The 16,468-nt window shown below is 41.4% G+C and overlaps 2 protein-coding genes across 3 annotated transcripts; one reads left to right on the top strand and one right to left on the bottom strand.

Annotated features, from left to right (window-relative positions):
• Positions 1-2,086: 2,086 nt before the first annotated feature.
• On the top strand, positions 2,087-5,486 carry ttc36 (tetratricopeptide repeat domain 36). Of its 2 annotated transcripts, XM_029120041.2 has the most exons (4): positions 2,087-2,257; positions 2,569-2,757; positions 4,337-4,621; positions 4,705-5,486. In XM_029120041.2, exons 1-3 carry the CDS (start codon positions 2,152-2,154, stop codon positions 4,603-4,605), a joined length of 564 nt encoding a protein of 187 aa, XP_028975874.1. In that variant the 5' UTR covers positions 2,087-2,151; the 3' UTR covers positions 4,606-4,621; positions 4,705-5,486. The 2 variants fall into 2 exon arrangements, with proteins under 2 accessions (XP_028975874.1, XP_028975860.1); XM_029120027.2 differs by having other exon boundaries at positions 4,337-5,033.
• A 563-nt stretch (positions 5,487-6,049) lies between these two features.
• Positions 6,050-11,708, bottom strand: LOC105010203 (F-box only protein 40). The gene is made up of 6 exons (XM_010869559.3): positions 11,596-11,708; positions 11,218-11,253; positions 10,718-11,052; positions 9,475-9,595; positions 7,926-9,380; positions 6,050-6,545 (listed from the first exon to the last, which is right to left on the bottom strand). Exons 2-6 carry the CDS (start codon positions 11,218-11,220, stop codon positions 6,348-6,350), a joined length of 2,112 nt encoding a protein of 703 aa, XP_010867861.2. The 5' UTR covers positions 11,221-11,253; positions 11,596-11,708; the 3' UTR covers positions 6,050-6,347.
• Positions 11,709-16,468: the final 4,760 nt, after the last annotated feature.

The raw sequence follows: 16,468 nt of genomic DNA on the forward strand, positions 1-16,468 counted from the left end.
CCAACCAACTGTCTTTGGTCCTAAAAGACTTAGCAGATTAGAATGGTGCTCATATCGGGTGCAGATCAGACTCTGGGTGTTGGTGTTGTATTACAGGCACTTCTGGGTGTTGGCATTGTAGTACAGGTACTTTTGGATGTTAATGTTATAGTGCAAGCACTTCTGGGTGTTAGTGTTCCATCCAGTAGGTGGCAGCATTTCATATGAAACCCCAGAAATGATGCAAAAGTGATTAAAAAAAAGTGATAAGATACTGGAAGTGCAAGATTGGATTTGTTTTCAGAAATGGAGTCTGTCTATCTTTATGTACTGTATAAAAATCAAAGTCACTTGCAAAAAAAAAAAATGTTTTCTCCTGATGTGGCATTATACTGCAAGGTTTGGCTCCCACTCTTTTGTTGGTTTGCTACCATTGAATTACCATTGAATTAATTAATAAGACAGCTGTATCCAGAACGACTTCCCATAGAAAGTGCATGCCTTTTTATACTGGCCCCAATTTGAATCAGATCGATGACCCTGGGCCCAAACACATGCCTTTGGGCTACATTACTAACCCTAACTCTTTGGGCTACTTTACTAACCCTAACCCTTTGGGCTACATTACTAACCCTAACCCTTTGGGCTACATTACTAACCCTAACCCTTTGGGCTACATTACTAACCCTAACCCTTTGGGCTACATTACTAACCCTAACCCTTTGGGCTACATTACTAACCCTTTGGGCTACATTACTAACCCTAACCCTTTGGGCTACATTATTAACCCTAACCCTTTGGGCTACATTACTAACCCTAGCCCTTTGGGCTACATTACTAACCCTAACCCTTTGGGCTACATTACTAACCCTAGCCCTTTGGGCTACATTACTAACCCTAACCCTTTGGGCTACATTACTAACCCTAACCCTTTGGGCTACATTACTAACCCTAACCCTTTGGGCTACATTACTAACCCTCCACCCCAGTTAAAGTGGACATGTGTTTTGTAAAGTCTTTCTGTGGCAGATTTAGTGGGTGTCACGGTGAATGGTTTTTAGAAACCCTTAATGTTCGTTGACAACAGTCATCTCCGTTAATGTCATTTAGAAATACTGTCATTGCGATTTTCTTTTTAAATTCCCATTTTATTTGTGGATATTTATTTATTTTGTGGGGAGGGGTCTATATTTGGGCAATATAACAACAAAAGACAGTTGATGCATGGTTCCTCTCCACTGACCCACATGACAACCGGGCGTACTTAAAACACCATAGTGTGTGTCTGGGCAGTGCTCCTCAGCAGACAAAGCTTTGGAAATGCAGAACTACTTATCATGCAGATGTAAATCAGACTGGGCCCCTGAAGGGCAGAGGAGATTAACATATGGCCTCCGTGCATTAGTCTTCATCAGTGTTTAACACAGTGGTCATGGAACAGAGGACGTGCTGGTCAAGCAGCTACAGTATGGGGATCTTTATTGCTCTCTGTCTCTCTCTCTGTCTGTCTCTCCCTGACACTGTCTGTCTGTCTCTCTGTCTCTCTCTCCCTGACACTGTCTGTCTGTCTCTGTGTCTCTGGCTCTCTGTCTCTCTCTCTGTCTCTCTCTCCCTGACACTGTCTGTCTGTTTCTGTGTCTCTGTCTCTCTCTCTCCCTGACACTGTCTGTCTGTCTCTGTGTCTCTGGCTCTCTGTCTCTCTCTCCATGACACTGTCTGTCTGTCTCTGTGTCTTGTCTTTCTGCCTCACTCTTTGTCGGTGCCGCTCTTTTTGTACATAACAGTTACCATAAAAGAGGTTATTGGGCTTGTAACCATAGCAGAATTAATTTCAACCCTTTATAGAACCCACTGTTTTGGTTCTACAGTATAAGGAACCATGCTCATGAGCATTGGATGGAACATGTACAGTACACAAAAAAGGGTTTCCAAAAGAGTCCTTAGTAAAACTGCCTACCAACTATTTGCCAGAAAATCACAGCAGAGTGCATTTCTGACTTAACCAAATACAGATGTGCTCTCAGCCCAATAATCTCAAAGTCCGCCTGCTTCCGCCCCCTGTTCTGATTGGCGGAGGAGAAATCAGAGAATTTGAAACACACCTCTGTACTGTCACTTAGGGATCCCGGTTCCACAACTCTGCCTTCTTAAGCCTTTAACTCATCTAAAGAAATGTCTTCTGCCCAGGATAGAGCAGTCCTCCAGGCTATCTTCAACCCCACAACACCATTTGGAGACAACGCTGGATTAAACCAAGAGGAGGAACTGACTGATGACGGTAAATAGAGAGAGGCAGACCCATAATTCCGGTGGATTTTGAGTCTTGTCATGTATTTTGAGGCGACAGGCTGTTTCATGTTTATCTTTTCGCAACATATGGTATTTATTCTGACTCTGCCACCTTACGTTTCCCATTGATGTCACGGAATAAACAGATTCTTCTGTGTTCAGTCTCTTCGGTGACACCTCTGCGGCTGACATTACTCCATTCCATCCCTTTTGTCTTTCATATCACACCTCAGCACCTGTCACGTCCCGTTCTGAACAACGCTGAAGGTTGTTTTGACGCGTCTATCTGACTCCCCCCAGACAGCGGTTTCGAGGCGCGGCTGCTGTGTCAGGTCAAAGAGCTGGAGATCCAGGGTGTGAAGGCCGCCGAGGCCGGGGACCTTAACGTAGCCGTGCGGCGCTTCAGCCAGGCCGTCGAGATGCTGCCTCAGAGGGCGTCGGCCTACAACAACCGGGCCCAGGCCCGGCGCCTCCAGGGAGACATCGAAGGTGGGGCGACAAGCCGCAGGACTTCCCCAGTCGGAATTCGACTGGTGGATGATTCATCGCGCCATTTCAAAATGTTCTCCTTTTATCGCCTTTTTTCGGCATTATTTACACACAGTAACCCACAATATCCTGGAGTATTTTACTGTTTTAATTGTCATTCGTTTGGGGAGTTTTTGAAGTGATTCTCTTCACTTGGATATTGCGTGTTTTTATGTGTTTTTATTTTAAGGCACCAAAAGGTGAACATTTTGAAAGCAGGTGGTGAGTTTCTACCCGCTATATTTGGCCTTTGTTTCCTTTCCATTATTTTCATTGTTGGACTTAGAAGAGGTAATTAATTGAAATGTTTGTAATCTCTTAAGAATTTCCTCACATAAAAAAGAGGAAAATTTAATTATATTTGCTTTCTTGTCAAATACATAACTGTGTCTCTACATCAAGACATCGCAGATAGTAGTTTCATTCATGGTACATGTTTGGGATGTTTGTTGATTTGCACTGTAACCATGTGGGCCCGATGTTCTAGCCTTCCAACCACGAAGAAGAAATTGTCTGTTTGCTGCATGTACCTGTCACTGTTGGCCCATAGTAAATACTCAGGCACCATTAACTGCATGAAATCATGAAGCGTTGAAGGATTCATGGAATTTCTGTAATGCCATTTTCCCAACGTAATTCCAAAAAGTTCAAACAGGGATTTGGGATTCAAACTGGGATTTGGGATTTTTGTGTGTCATTTTTTAACCCTTGTTTTATCTACTATAGTTTAATCTCTGAATTAATTATTCCCGGTATGGATCAGATACATTCACATTACATTCACATCACCTTCATCATGTGCGTGGATATTACATTCACATTACCTTCATCATGTGCGTGGATATTACATTTACATTACCTTCATCATGGGCGTGGATATTACATTCACATTACCTTCATCATGGGCGTGGATATTACATTCACATTACCTTCATCATGGGTGTCGATATTACATTCACATTACATTCACATCACCTTCAACATGGGCGTGGATATTACATTCACATTACCTTCATCATGGGCGTGGATATTACATTTACATTACCTTCATCATGGGTGTCGATATTACATTCACATTACATTCACATCACCTTCAACATGGGCATGGATATTACATTCACATTACCTTCATCATGGGCGTGGATATTACATTTACATTACCTTCATCATGGGTGTCGATTTACATTCACATTACATTCACATCACTTTCATCATGGGCGTGGATATTACATTCACATCACCTTCATCATGTGTGTCGATATTACATTCACATTACCTTCATCATGGGTGTCGATATTACATTCACATTACATTCACATCACCTTCATCATGGGCGTGGATATTACATTCACATCACCTTCATCATGTGTGTCGATATTACATTCACATTACCTTCATCATGGGTGTCGATATTACATTCACATTACCTTCATCATGGGTGTCGATATTACATTCACATCACCTTCATCATGGGCATTGATTTTGTGTTAAACTTCAGGAACCTGAATGTACCCACCCACCCCATGTTTTATCTCCCCAGGAGCCCTGGAGGACCTGGACCGGGCCATCTCCCAGAGCGGTGGGGTGGGTCGCACGGCATGTCAGGCCCTGGTTCAGAGAGGCCTGCTGCTGAGGCTGGTGCAGCAGGACGACCGGGCCAGGGACGACTTCCAGAGGGCCGCCGCCCTGGGCAGCGAGTTCGCCCGAAAGCAGGTGGTGGTCCTGAACCCGTACGCCGCCCTGTGCAACCGGATGCTGACGGAGGTGATTGGCAAGCTGAGCGACCCGGCGGAGTCAGACACACAGTAGTCAGCCGCAGAAACGGGTCACGTGTGGATGTGTTAACCACTGCTCTGGATGACTTATGAATAAACATTTACGCTTCATCACTGGGGGAACTGTTAATGGGTCACGTGTGGATGTGTTAACCACTGCTCTGGATGACTTATGAATAAACATTTACGCTTCATCACTGGGGGAACTGTTAATGGGTCACGTGTGGATGTGTTAACCACTGCTCTGGATGACTTATGAATAAACATTTACGCTTCATCACTGGGGGAACTGTTAATGGGTCACGTGTGGATGTGTTAACCACTGCTCTGGATGACTTATGAATAAACATTTACGCTTCATCACTGGGGGAACTGTTAATGGGTCACGTGTGGATGTGTTAACCACTGCTCTGAATGACTTAAGAATAAACATTTACGCTTCATTACTGGGGGAACTGTTAATGAGTCACTGTGTTGATTTCACCGTCGAGTACCTGACACAATAAATCAGTTAGAGACGTATCTTATGAAGCTTTCTATGTGGCAGCGGTTTTCGCAATGTGCTTATGCCGTGTGAAGGCTGAATGTTTGACCACGCACATGCTGCATGTGACCTGTGTTATAACACATGATATGTATGTCGAGCTGTTGTTGCTGTTGTTGTTGTTGTTGTTGCCAATTTGGTTGTTGCTTTTGTTGTTGTTGCTGCGGTTGTTGTCGCTGCTGTTGTTGCTATTGTTGTTGTCTACGACAGGCCCTTGTGTGAAGACGAAGTAATGGAAACAGCAGGGCATTGTAATCCCTTGTGTCGCCATGTGATCCACTGAGGTTTTGGAATCAGTGTTGGGAGACCTCGTGTCTGTCATCACTCAGACCTGAATTCATGTTTGAAGTATTTTAAAAAGCTTGAGCGTTTCCCTTTGCCTGTCTGAAGTGCTGTGGGGGGGTCTGAACTTCTGGGAGCTTCTCTTGGTCCCAATTAGACATGCAATATCAATCAATCAAAGACAGGCTTTGTTTTATGACTTGAAATGGCATTTAAATCCTGTTCTGGCTATGAGCTGTGACATTGGCCGTGGCTGGTTTTATGTGACCACATTTCTGAGAGTTCATGCACTTCTTTTTTACACCAGAGGATGGCAGTGTTTGTGTTTATTAGGGATGTTCTGTAGATCACATGGATGAAATGCATGAGTTCACACATTCCAGGATGTGATACAGTATGACCCACGTTAGAACATGTAATGTAGTAGAACCCATGTTCCAAAATGTGATGCAGTATAACCCACGTTCCAACATGTTATGTAGTAGAACCCATGTTCCAAAATGTGATAATGATGAGAAAGAAAAACACGCTGGGTTAAAGGGAAAATATGTTGGTCAAGACTCTAAATATTGATCAGTTACCACATGTTCTTTTGAGGATGTATCCTGGCATTTGAGAATTGAGAATCCCACTGTATTTTCCAGAATGGATGTAGTAAGCCTACAATACAATTTTATTGACCATTAAGACAATAAACAACAGAACTGTATCTTCAGCTCAGTTCCCCAGTCACACAACACACACACACACACAAAAGTGAGAGAACTACAGGGTCAAGCTGTCATACAAAACCTTGCTCAAGGGCACAATTCTGTGTGATTGTTGTTATGTTGTAAAACCAGTCAGCTGCTCTCCAATAGCCTGGTGTTCACATGTTCACGCCCAGGATTCAAATCGGTGGGGACACGTGCAGAGAGTCCCGTTAGCCTTTTGATGAGATATTTCATAATCTACTCTCTGACCCGGTTTGGTACGCTCTTAACCCGAGGCCTCCCTCTGGGCCCCTCCGAACTGGGCAGCTGCACCGGCTCCCTGCGCTCCTCTCTCTGGTAGAACGGACAGACCTTCAGGTGCTCAGACATGGAGGTGACGTCGTTATCGAAGCACCATCGATCGACTTTAGAAAACAGAGAGCTGAACTCCCACACCTGTCAGGGACATTGGAGGAAGACGTTACAGCACAGGCCTTAGTCTTGGCCAGCAGTTACAATCATTTTAAATATGGATTTCAATTACTTTGGAGTATATTTTCAAGTATATTTTACTGGCCGGAAGTAGTACAATGTATTTTGTGACAAGATATTGTATTTTAGAAGGCTTTAGTTTCTGTTTGGGCTGGAGGCCATTAAAGAACAATACTGAGAATGCATCGTTAGTGTTTATTTTGTTGCTGAGGTCAAGCAGGTTCCTGTTCACATGTAAAAAAATAAATACCTGTGTTTTATGTAAATACATTTACCATTTATTTAAAACTATTATTTCTGCAATCTCACTATAGGCCCTGATGAAATACTCTATACCAGATTGAGAAGTGTCCATTTAGAGTGCATTCTAGAACAATCCTATAGAAAAAATTTTCATTCCAGAAGAGATTTAGGAAGCATTCCAAACCGTTTGCAGCAAAAGTAAAAGGAACCATTTGGTAAGGCCGCCATTTGAACGATGAGATGAATGACTGGATAGTTGGCTGGGAAAAGAGGGTCTGGTCACATTCCAGGCCACTGATATCACTGGCACGCTTCGTGTCCCATGGTCTAACTGGCTGGTGCCAAAACACTGGGAACGATAATTCAATTCATAATCTTCTCAGAGACTTAAAGGGAGTTGTCGGGTGCTTTAAAATGCAACAGCTGCCATAGGAATACAAGTAACCCCACATATTGTGCTCTGTTTCTGACCTGGTTAAAGCAGGGCACCATGTATGGTAAGAGGGCCGTGTTGGAGTCAGTCCAAGACAGTGTTGGAACCATTTTTCTTCCCAACAGAGATTTAGGAAGCATTCCAACTGGCACTCGTTGCTGGAACCATAGTTCTGTCCTGGAGAGTTGTGGAGAATGTTGGCTGGATGCCATAGGATTTGGTGACCATATTTGGTGACCTGGTGACTATGTTATCCCAGGATGATGGATGAACACGACACCCTAGTGGCTCAGAAGATAGCACTACAATACAGAGGTTGACCGAAACAACCAGAGAACGTTTGACCCTGTGCTCATAATCAGTAACCACTAAACACATGTTAATTCTGGTGTTCCTGTTTACACTTACTAACCTATTCTCCTATAGAGCTTAGGGGTCTTTGAAAAGTGCTAATATTAAATAAATAGGGGCATATTTGTGTATATAAATAAATGATCTATTATTAGATTGTTAGTATTTTTTTTATAATTTATAAATCTCATGTAGTATTATGTAGTATTTTTTGGTACAAAACCAATCAGGCGAACAACAAAGGGGCCATTCAGACGAACAACAAAGGGGCCATTCAGACGAACAACAAAGGGGCCATTCAGACGAACAACACTCACCTTCTTGCGACATTTCCACTTCGACCCTCCATGCGAGTACGTCTTCCTCTCCCATTTCAGGTAGACCATTCCCCTCACCTCCAGGAGTGTGACACACACCTCCCTCAAAAGCTGCGACACCTGGGACAACTGAGACAGACTGAAGCTGTCCAGGTACCCTGCCACATACTGAAGGATCTCAAAGGGAAGCTTGCTCAGATGGTCCAGGTTACGGGAAGGTTTCCTCTCAGACATTATGGTCTTGTCATTGTCGGACATCAATGAGGGGCCCTCTGGTTTGAGGGTGAACATGCTGAGATCTTGGTGGTAGGTGACAGTGGCTCTCTGACCCATGGGATGAAACCTGCTTTGACAATAGTCGCAGCCCAGGTAAGCCAGCGGGCAGCGTTGCTCAAACCAGCCGTTGAGACAGGACTGGATATCCAAGTGCACATTTCTGAAGTGTGTCGCGTACTCATCGCGGCGGAAGGCGTGGCCACAGAGGAAACTGAAGGCAGAGTTGGTAGAGTTGTGTCTCCTGGTAATGTCCTCAGCTTGGACCTGGACATACAGGTCCTTGTGTTGGTCTGTGAGGAGGTCTGCCAGCGAGGCTTCAGGTTTGAACGGCGCCGATGGCAGGTTGTAGGTCTGCGTTCCAATGTCCACGTAGAGGCCGTCAGCTCCTCCTCCCTCTGAGATGCTGTGGCCCAACAGCTCTCTCTCCAAGAAGCACAGCAAAGTCACCTTGACCTCATCGCACTTTGAAAGATCTTCTACGGAAACTCCCAGGTCTGCCGTGTCAACGCTTCGGCTGACCATCTGTGAGCAGGTGCCCTTCACGTGAAACCGCTTTGGCCGGAAGCTCGTGGGAACGCTGAACGTGCGAACGGTCTGAACCGCTATCGGCTCCAGGTTTCCGTAGACAAAGTCCTTCTCTCGTGGTGTGCAAGCATCGAGTTGACCGAAGTTTATGAGCATGGCTCCATGGTGAAGCAGATACATGTTGTAGTCCGCGATGGTGGCCTCTCTACGCAGTCTCTCCACGACACCGTCCTGCCACGGTGCCAGGCCAGACCCGCTGATTTCCACAGCACTTGCAGTGGCTCTGTTGTTTCGGCACTCCATGGATGATCCATCCTCATCCATCTCTCTATGACCATTTGATGAGCTGCATGCCCTTTCTTCATTACTATCTGTGGGCTTGGGCTTCGTGTCCATGTTGCTGAAGGTTCGCTGGCCTCCCTTCTCGTTTCGTCTCAACGTGGCCTCATAAATGCTGCAAGTCATGTCCATGTTCTTTGCCAAATTCTTCCTCTCCTCTGGTGTCATCTGGCTCCCCGTGGTCACCTGACTATCATCTCCATAACTGTCACATCCATCCTCCATTAATTTGCAGGAGTCTGATAATCTGAGATCTTTTCCCGCAGGGCTTGTGGCACCTACAAATATAGTGTTCTGAGCAGATTCTTCTTCCACCTTAAAAAAAGATGTCCAATTGGATTGGAAAAATGTCAGTAAACTATAGATTTTCTCAAGCACACCAGGACACATCACAGCAGAATGCCCTTACCCTCTCCATCAGCTCAGGGAAGACAGTCTTCATCTTGAGGGATCTGAAGAGAAGGTCCTGGTCTCTGAGGGCAGTGGACACGTTGAGCTGCTTCTCATAGTCGGGGTCAGCTCGTGTTGTCCTGAAGTAGTAGCAGTGGTAAAAATAGTAGTACAAGTATGATTAGGAGTAGTAGGTGTAGTATTATAGGAAGTAGTAGTAATTCTACTAGAAGTATTAGTAGTAATGGTAGCAGTAAAAGCAGTGTGTTTCAAATAGTATTTTTCTACTAAATGTATTAAAATAAAATTGCCAGTCCATCCATCAATTTGCATTGACTTGTAATCTCCTTACACTCGCTTTAGACACTCGCAGTACTATCCTCTCCACCATAGTCCACCCTGGACTAGCTGGTACTATACGGTCTCATCCAGTAGAGGAAAAAAAGGAGGAGACAAGTCATGTTCTTTTTTATTGGCAGGATTCTACACAGTGGCCTTTTAATATGAAACTGTATTAGGTAGCTCTAAGGAACAATTTAATTTTGCTACACCATAAAAAATAAATACAAAATAATACATTTCAAAAAACAACATATTTTGGTTTAAATCTGTTAAGCTAATGGCTGTGCACCTAGAAACTCATTCTGATGTTCTGCAAGGACATATAAAATAGTTTGATGGGGGCAGATTTGGTGGCCATAACGGTATAAATACCCCCCAAATTCACATCTTGAGAATAACACAACATGAGAATAACACAACATGATAGAATAACACAACATGAGAATAACACAACGTGATAGAATAACACAACATGATAGAATAACACAACATGACAGAATAACACAACATGAGAAAAACAACATGACAGAATAACACAACATGATAGAATAACACAACATGAGAATAACACAACATCATAGAATAACACAACATGAGAAAAACAAAACATGAAAGAATAACAAAACATGACAGAATAACACAACATGACAGAATAACACAACATGATAGAATAACACAACATGAGAATAACACAACATGAGAATAACACAACATGAGAGAATAACACAACATGAGAGAATAACACAACATGAGAATAAAACACCATTATAGAATAGCACAACACGAGAATAACACACCATTATAGAATAACACAACATGAAAATAACACAACATGAAAGAATGACACAATATGTGAGAATAATACAACTTGAGAATAACACAGCATGTGAATATCACAACATGAGAATAACACAACAAACCTTTGGATGCCGCTGTCTGTCTCTGTAGCAGGGAAGCGGATCCACTGCTGGGAACAGATTAGGGTGCTGGCAGGGCAGGCCTCCAGGTGTTGGGCTAGCCTGCGGCGAGGCATGGAGAAGGGACAGCCATAGCCGACGTTCAGGCAGGGGACCTTCTCCTCAAGGCACAGTAACCGGTGCTGCTCATCCTTGCACTTGTGAAAGGACGCGCCGCAGCGCAGACGGCATTTGATAACCGCGCAGGAGATGGCGGTGTTCACCGGGGCCTGGCAGAACAGATTGTAGCACTTCTCACAGTGATCATGCAGCCCCGTGGGGGGCGTTCTGCTCTTTACCTTGGGATGGGGGGAGAGTGGAACACAGAGAGATAGAGAGATTGAGAGGTACACAAATAGATCAAAGACAGAGGGGGAGAGCTTATGTCACAAATATTGTCAGGAGTATTAATGATGTTGACTTGATGTCTAATCATCATATGTTTAATCATCATATTCACTCACCATGTCAACTCAAATGTAATTAGTTCAGAACGCCATCTTAAAATAAGGAAGAGAAAACACATTGGATGTTTTTTCAAGGTGTTCACATTTATTCAGAACCCACACACAAAGAAGAGAACATCAACATCTTTCATTATGTCTTCTCCACAGCAAACAATAAGTTAACGAAGGCAAAACTATTTTCAGAATATTTGTCTATCCACAGGTGTTGTCTTTGACCTTTTTGTCTCATATTACCCACTGTTCATGAATCTCTGGCTTATAGACATAAACACACATTTATGTTATCATAATAATGTCACAAAATGCCAACATTTGAAATCAGCCCATCAGTATTTCCATGTGAAACACATGAACCAAACGACCACCAAAACTCACCTTCTGTCCCTGTGTGACTGGTTGTAGTCTCTCTCTGTTTACATATGACTACTGTAGCTCCAGTCCTGGGTCTCATAGAAATATCCAAACAGCTCCTGTACTCTGTATGTGTGGGTAAGTGCATGTGTTTGTGTGTCTGCGTGTGTGTGTGTTATTTATAGCCAACCAGAGGTGTTGACAAGGCCAGTGTGACAGGCCATTGTTCCTTGACACACAGGTTTAAGTTAACCCATGGCTGTCATACTGTCTGTATGACTGGGGTTTATTGACCTGGTTCTAATCATTACTCTGACTGGTGTTAATAAACCTGGTTCTAATCATTACTCTGACTGGTGTTAATTGAGTGGTTTCTAATCATTATTCTGACTGGTGTTAATTGAACTGATTCTAATCATTACTCTGACTGGTGTTAATTGACTGGTTTCTAATCATTATTCTGACTGGTGTTAATTGACCTGATTCTAATCATTACTCTGACTGGTGTTAATTGACTGGTTTCTAATCATTATTCTGACTGGTGTTAATTGACTGGTTTCTAATCATTATTCTGACTGGTGTTAATTGACTGGTTTCTAATCATTATTCTGACTGGTGTTAATTGACCTGATTCTAATCATTACTCTGACTCGTGTTAATTGAGTGGTTTCAAATCATTATTCTGACTGGTGTTAATAGACCTGGCTCTAATCATTATTCTGACTGGTGTTAATTGACCTGATTCTAATCATTACTCTGACTGGTGTTAATTGAATGGTTTCTAATCATTATTCTGACCAGTGTTAATTGACCTGGTTTTAATCATTATTCTGATTTGTGTTAATTGACTTGGTTTTAGTCATTATTCTGATTTGTGTTAATTGACCTGGTTCTAATCATTTTCCTCTTTAATCCCAATGACATAAGATATAATCAACGCGCACAGGGGAGTCTCTCAAAGAAACGCTGAGGACCATGATTGAACCGCCTGACATCTGGGAATTTTGTAAAGACGTCTCAGTGATTTAGAATAAACGAAATCAAATAAGAACCTCAAAATTAACTTTTTATTTTTTCAATTTAATTCTTACATTTTTTCAGTTTCTGTGTTATGTCTAGTACATTTTGTGATTTGAAAAAGAAGAGGTGCCACAAAGACACCTTTGTCTGAATGGGAAAACCTGTTAAATTTCAGTTAAAACAAATACTTTTCTACTTGATAAATTGACATTAGACCAGTAGATGAAGCCAGTAGATGTCAGTAGTGGTCTTTAGATGAGATTTAGCAAGAACAATGCAAAGTCAACACCATAGTTTCCAGTCTCACAACATAAATGTTGTCTTTGTTCAAAACTTTTAAAGCTAACTGTGATGTTTATTGACATTGAATTCCAGGTATTTGGCATATTTAAATGCATAATGTTCGCGTTTTAAACATATTTGAATCGGTACACATTCGTGTGTCATCTTTGCATGATGTGACTTCTGGCAGTGATTTAGCACACTACAATGGTGGAAAGAACTACCAGTGTGTAAACAACTTCAAGTAAGCAGAGAGAGATGAGTTCTGGTAGGCGGGACCTTTTACCACCTCAACTGTAATTCCCTGACAATCTTTTCACTCTGAAAATGGGGAGGAAACAGGTCGTAATGAGGACATGGGAGGTGGCTGTGGGAGTAGAATAAGGACTCCTAAAAGTTGTTGTAACACCAGCTGTGTTTGTGATGTTACGATTCAATTGACAGAATAACATAGACTTCTTTAGGACTAGTTGGTCCTTCAGGCACATAGAGTCCTTTTTTAAAACAATCCATTATTCAGCTCTGTCTCAGTCAATAATTAGCATTGTACAAATTAATAAATGGAAATCGTATGTACCCCTATCGCAAAGCTGCATTGCAAGTGGAAAACTACTTTAAAACACTCCAAACAAAGACAAATGGTGTTGTTTACCTCAAAGAACATAACTATGTTGTATTCCTCAAAATAAAGTTTGAATTTTCACTTATTTCAAATAAACCAGTGCTTCCAGTTTTTACCGGTCAGTTTTGTTCATTATTGTATCAATCCACGCATTAGTTTGGAAACAGTAAGTATGTACACAGTAAACGAAAATTTGTATTCGCTAGCTAGAAAGAAAATTACCAATTTCATCTTTGATATTAACCTTGAGTCCAAACTAAACATGGAGAAGATACGTTTAGCACTTATGCTACACAAAACTGGAAAAACTATCAGAGGATCTTAGACGTGCCCCAAACGTATCCATTTTAAAATCCACGTTAAAAAAACATATCTTCTCACGTGCCTATGACTGAGCACTTAAACGTAACCACACTGTTTAGCCTTATAGCTTCCTATGTTTTTATCCCATTTTTTATCTTTATATGTTTTCTTATTGTATTTTTTATTATTATGATGTATTCATTTGTTTTGATGTTTTCATTGGAATATTTCATTTTATGTTATTGTACTTTCATATATGTTTCTTTGTAAAGCACATTGAATTGCTTCGATGTATGAATTGTGCTATATAAATAAACTTGCTTGCTTGGACAGTCAACTCGGCAATGGTGAACACGTTAATCCCCAACCCTTGCCCAGAATATCCAGAGGCAATGTGTACTTTGTGTATTATAACATAGCAATCAGAACTATTACCTACAATCGGTCTTGTCTGCACGGATTGATCTGGGTAACTTGATGGAATTGCATTCACCTTTAGTCCTCTTCTAAGAACGTGGGTCATGATCCTTTGTATTAAAATGTTTCTCACAAAAAGTGTAAGTCTCGTTGGCGAAGTTGCTCCATTGATTCTCCCACAATACCACTCGGGAGAGGCAGAGGTATTCTCCCAATTGCAGAGCAGGTAGAATCTAATTAGCACAAGTTGACATCGATACAAACAAAGGAAATGTATTTTCAAATAGCTTGTTGAGGTTAAAGTTCACATCCACCTCAATGACTTCACTGCTGAAGAACAGAAGCTGTGTATGGTGGCTATAGGAAACAGTTTGCTAGTGCCAGTATGAATTCAACCAAATGCCAATGGCTGTTTCATCAGTGTGCAGTTTAAAATGCGACCGTGGCAGACTTTTCAGTAATCTGTTGTGGTACCATTGAAAACCACTGTGACTGAAAAGTCAGCTGCGGTAGTTTTAAAAGCTACTGCGACAGATTACTGAATGTAGTTTGAAGTGTTTTGGAGTTGTTTTCCTCTTGTAATGCTGCTTTGCGATAGCAGTATGCTAATAACGCTAATTACATACTGTAGCAGACCTGAATAATGGATTGTTTGAAAAAATGACTCTATGGGCCTTCTGAAACATCTCTTAGTAAGCAAAATTTCTGAAAAATATGAATTGTGGATTAACTCATCCTTTTTAAATGTAAAGGTAGTAGTAAACAGTTCTAATCAGCAGGAATGTTAAAGATCAGATAAAGAAAATCATATTTGCCTTATGCAGTTATGTATTATATTTAAAACATGTTAAAAGTCAGCCTTTGTTTATTCTATTTCCTGTAATCTTAACTTCTTCATATAAAAGTTCCCTGTACATTGTCATACCCCATTTGCTATAATATTGTTATAAATATAAGATTTGAAACAATGAAAAGTAAGAAAAATATTAAATAAAAGTATAAGACAGGTCTTTCAAAATGACTCTTTGAGGTTTTATAGGTGGTTTGTTACAGTATATTTCACAGTTTTTTATTAGGCAATACTCTCACTGTAAACTTTACATCAAAACTGACTGAAAATCTTTTCCAGAATATCTATCCAATAATCAAGTGTGCAATCTTCTACAATGACAATCATTAATGTGTTTGATGTGTTTTTGTCTCATCAAATGTAACAAATACTATCAGAAATATATAAAAGAAGTGTCAAGGTTTTGCACACCACACTAATTTGCATCAATTCCGTCTTCTGCATTTTGCCATGATATCTTGTCCATGTCGCAGGTCACCAGTGATGTCAGGTTACCAGTGATGTTATGACATGGTTTATCCATGGGCTGAAGGAGGATGACATGCCCATTGGTGATGGTGGTCATAGACCTTCCACCATGATGGAAAAGGGGAGAGGTCTGGGGACCACACGTTTCCCACATAGAAATCAATGGCCTTACAGTGGGAGTTCTTCACTGTAATTGGAACACAGTGGTCAAAACTATGGGCTGCAAATACATACAGTATTTTCACCAAATGGTTGAGTGATGATCAATTAGAAACAATGTTAAATACAATACAGTATTTTCACCAAATGGTTGAGTGATGATCAATTAGAAACAATGTTAAATACATACAGTATTTTCACCAAATGGTTGAGTGATGATCAATTAGAAACAATGTTAACTACAATACAGTATTTTCACCAAATGGTTGAGTGATGATCAATTAGAAACAAAGAGCATAGGGATGGTAAAAGGTATTTTAACAGTAAAAAAAAAAACATGAATCTACTTTATATGAACATAATGTCTTTCTACACTCACCTAAAGAATTATTACGAACACCATACTAATACTGTGTTTGACCCACTTTCACCTTCAGAACTGCCTTACTTCTACGTGGCATTGATTCAACAAGGTGCTGAAAGCATTCTTTAGAAATGTTGGCCCATATTGATAGGATAGCATCTTGCAGTTGATGGAGATTTGTGGGATGCACATCCAGGGCACGAAGATCCCGTTCCACCACATCCCAAAGATGCTCTATTGGGTTGAGATCTGGTGACTGTGGGGGCCATTTCAGTACAGTGAACTCATTGTCATGTTCAAGAAACCAATTTGAAATGATTTGAGCTTTGTGACATCATGCATTATCCTGCTGGAAGTAGCCATCAGAGGATGGGTACATGGTGGTCATAAAGGGATGGACATGGTCAGAAAC

This window comes from Esox lucius, chromosome 1 (genome assembly GCF_011004845.1).
Source record: "Esox lucius isolate fEsoLuc1 chromosome 1, fEsoLuc1.pri, whole genome shotgun sequence".
NCBI lineage: Eukaryota > Metazoa > Chordata > Actinopteri > Esociformes > Esocidae > Esox > Esox lucius.

What these genes read in the sequence shown, in the direction of transcription:
- ttc36 (XM_029120041.2), top strand. Translation starts at nt 2,152, where the DNA reads ATGTCTTCTGCCCAGGATAGAGCAGTCCTCCAGGCTATCTTCAACCCC. An exon ending in GGAGGAACTGACTGATGACG is followed by an intron (nt 2,258 to 2,568) that starts GTAAATAGAGAG and finishes GACTCCCCCCAG; the next exon opens with ACAGCGGTTTCGAGGCGCGG. An exon ending in CCTCCAGGGAGACATCGAAG is followed by an intron (nt 2,758 to 4,336) that starts GTGGGGCGACAA and finishes TTATCTCCCCAG; the next exon opens with GAGCCCTGGAGGACCTGGAC.
- LOC105010203 (XM_010869559.3), bottom strand. An exon ending in ACAGACAGCGGCATCCAAAG is followed by an intron (nt 9,596 to 10,717) that starts GTTTGTTGTGTT and finishes CTACTACTTCAG; the next exon opens with GACAACACGAGCTGACCCCG. An exon ending in TCCCTGAGCTGATGGAGAGG is followed by an intron (nt 9,381 to 9,474) that starts GTAAGGGCATTC and finishes TCTTTTTTTAAG; the next exon opens with GTGGAAGAAGAATCTGCTCA.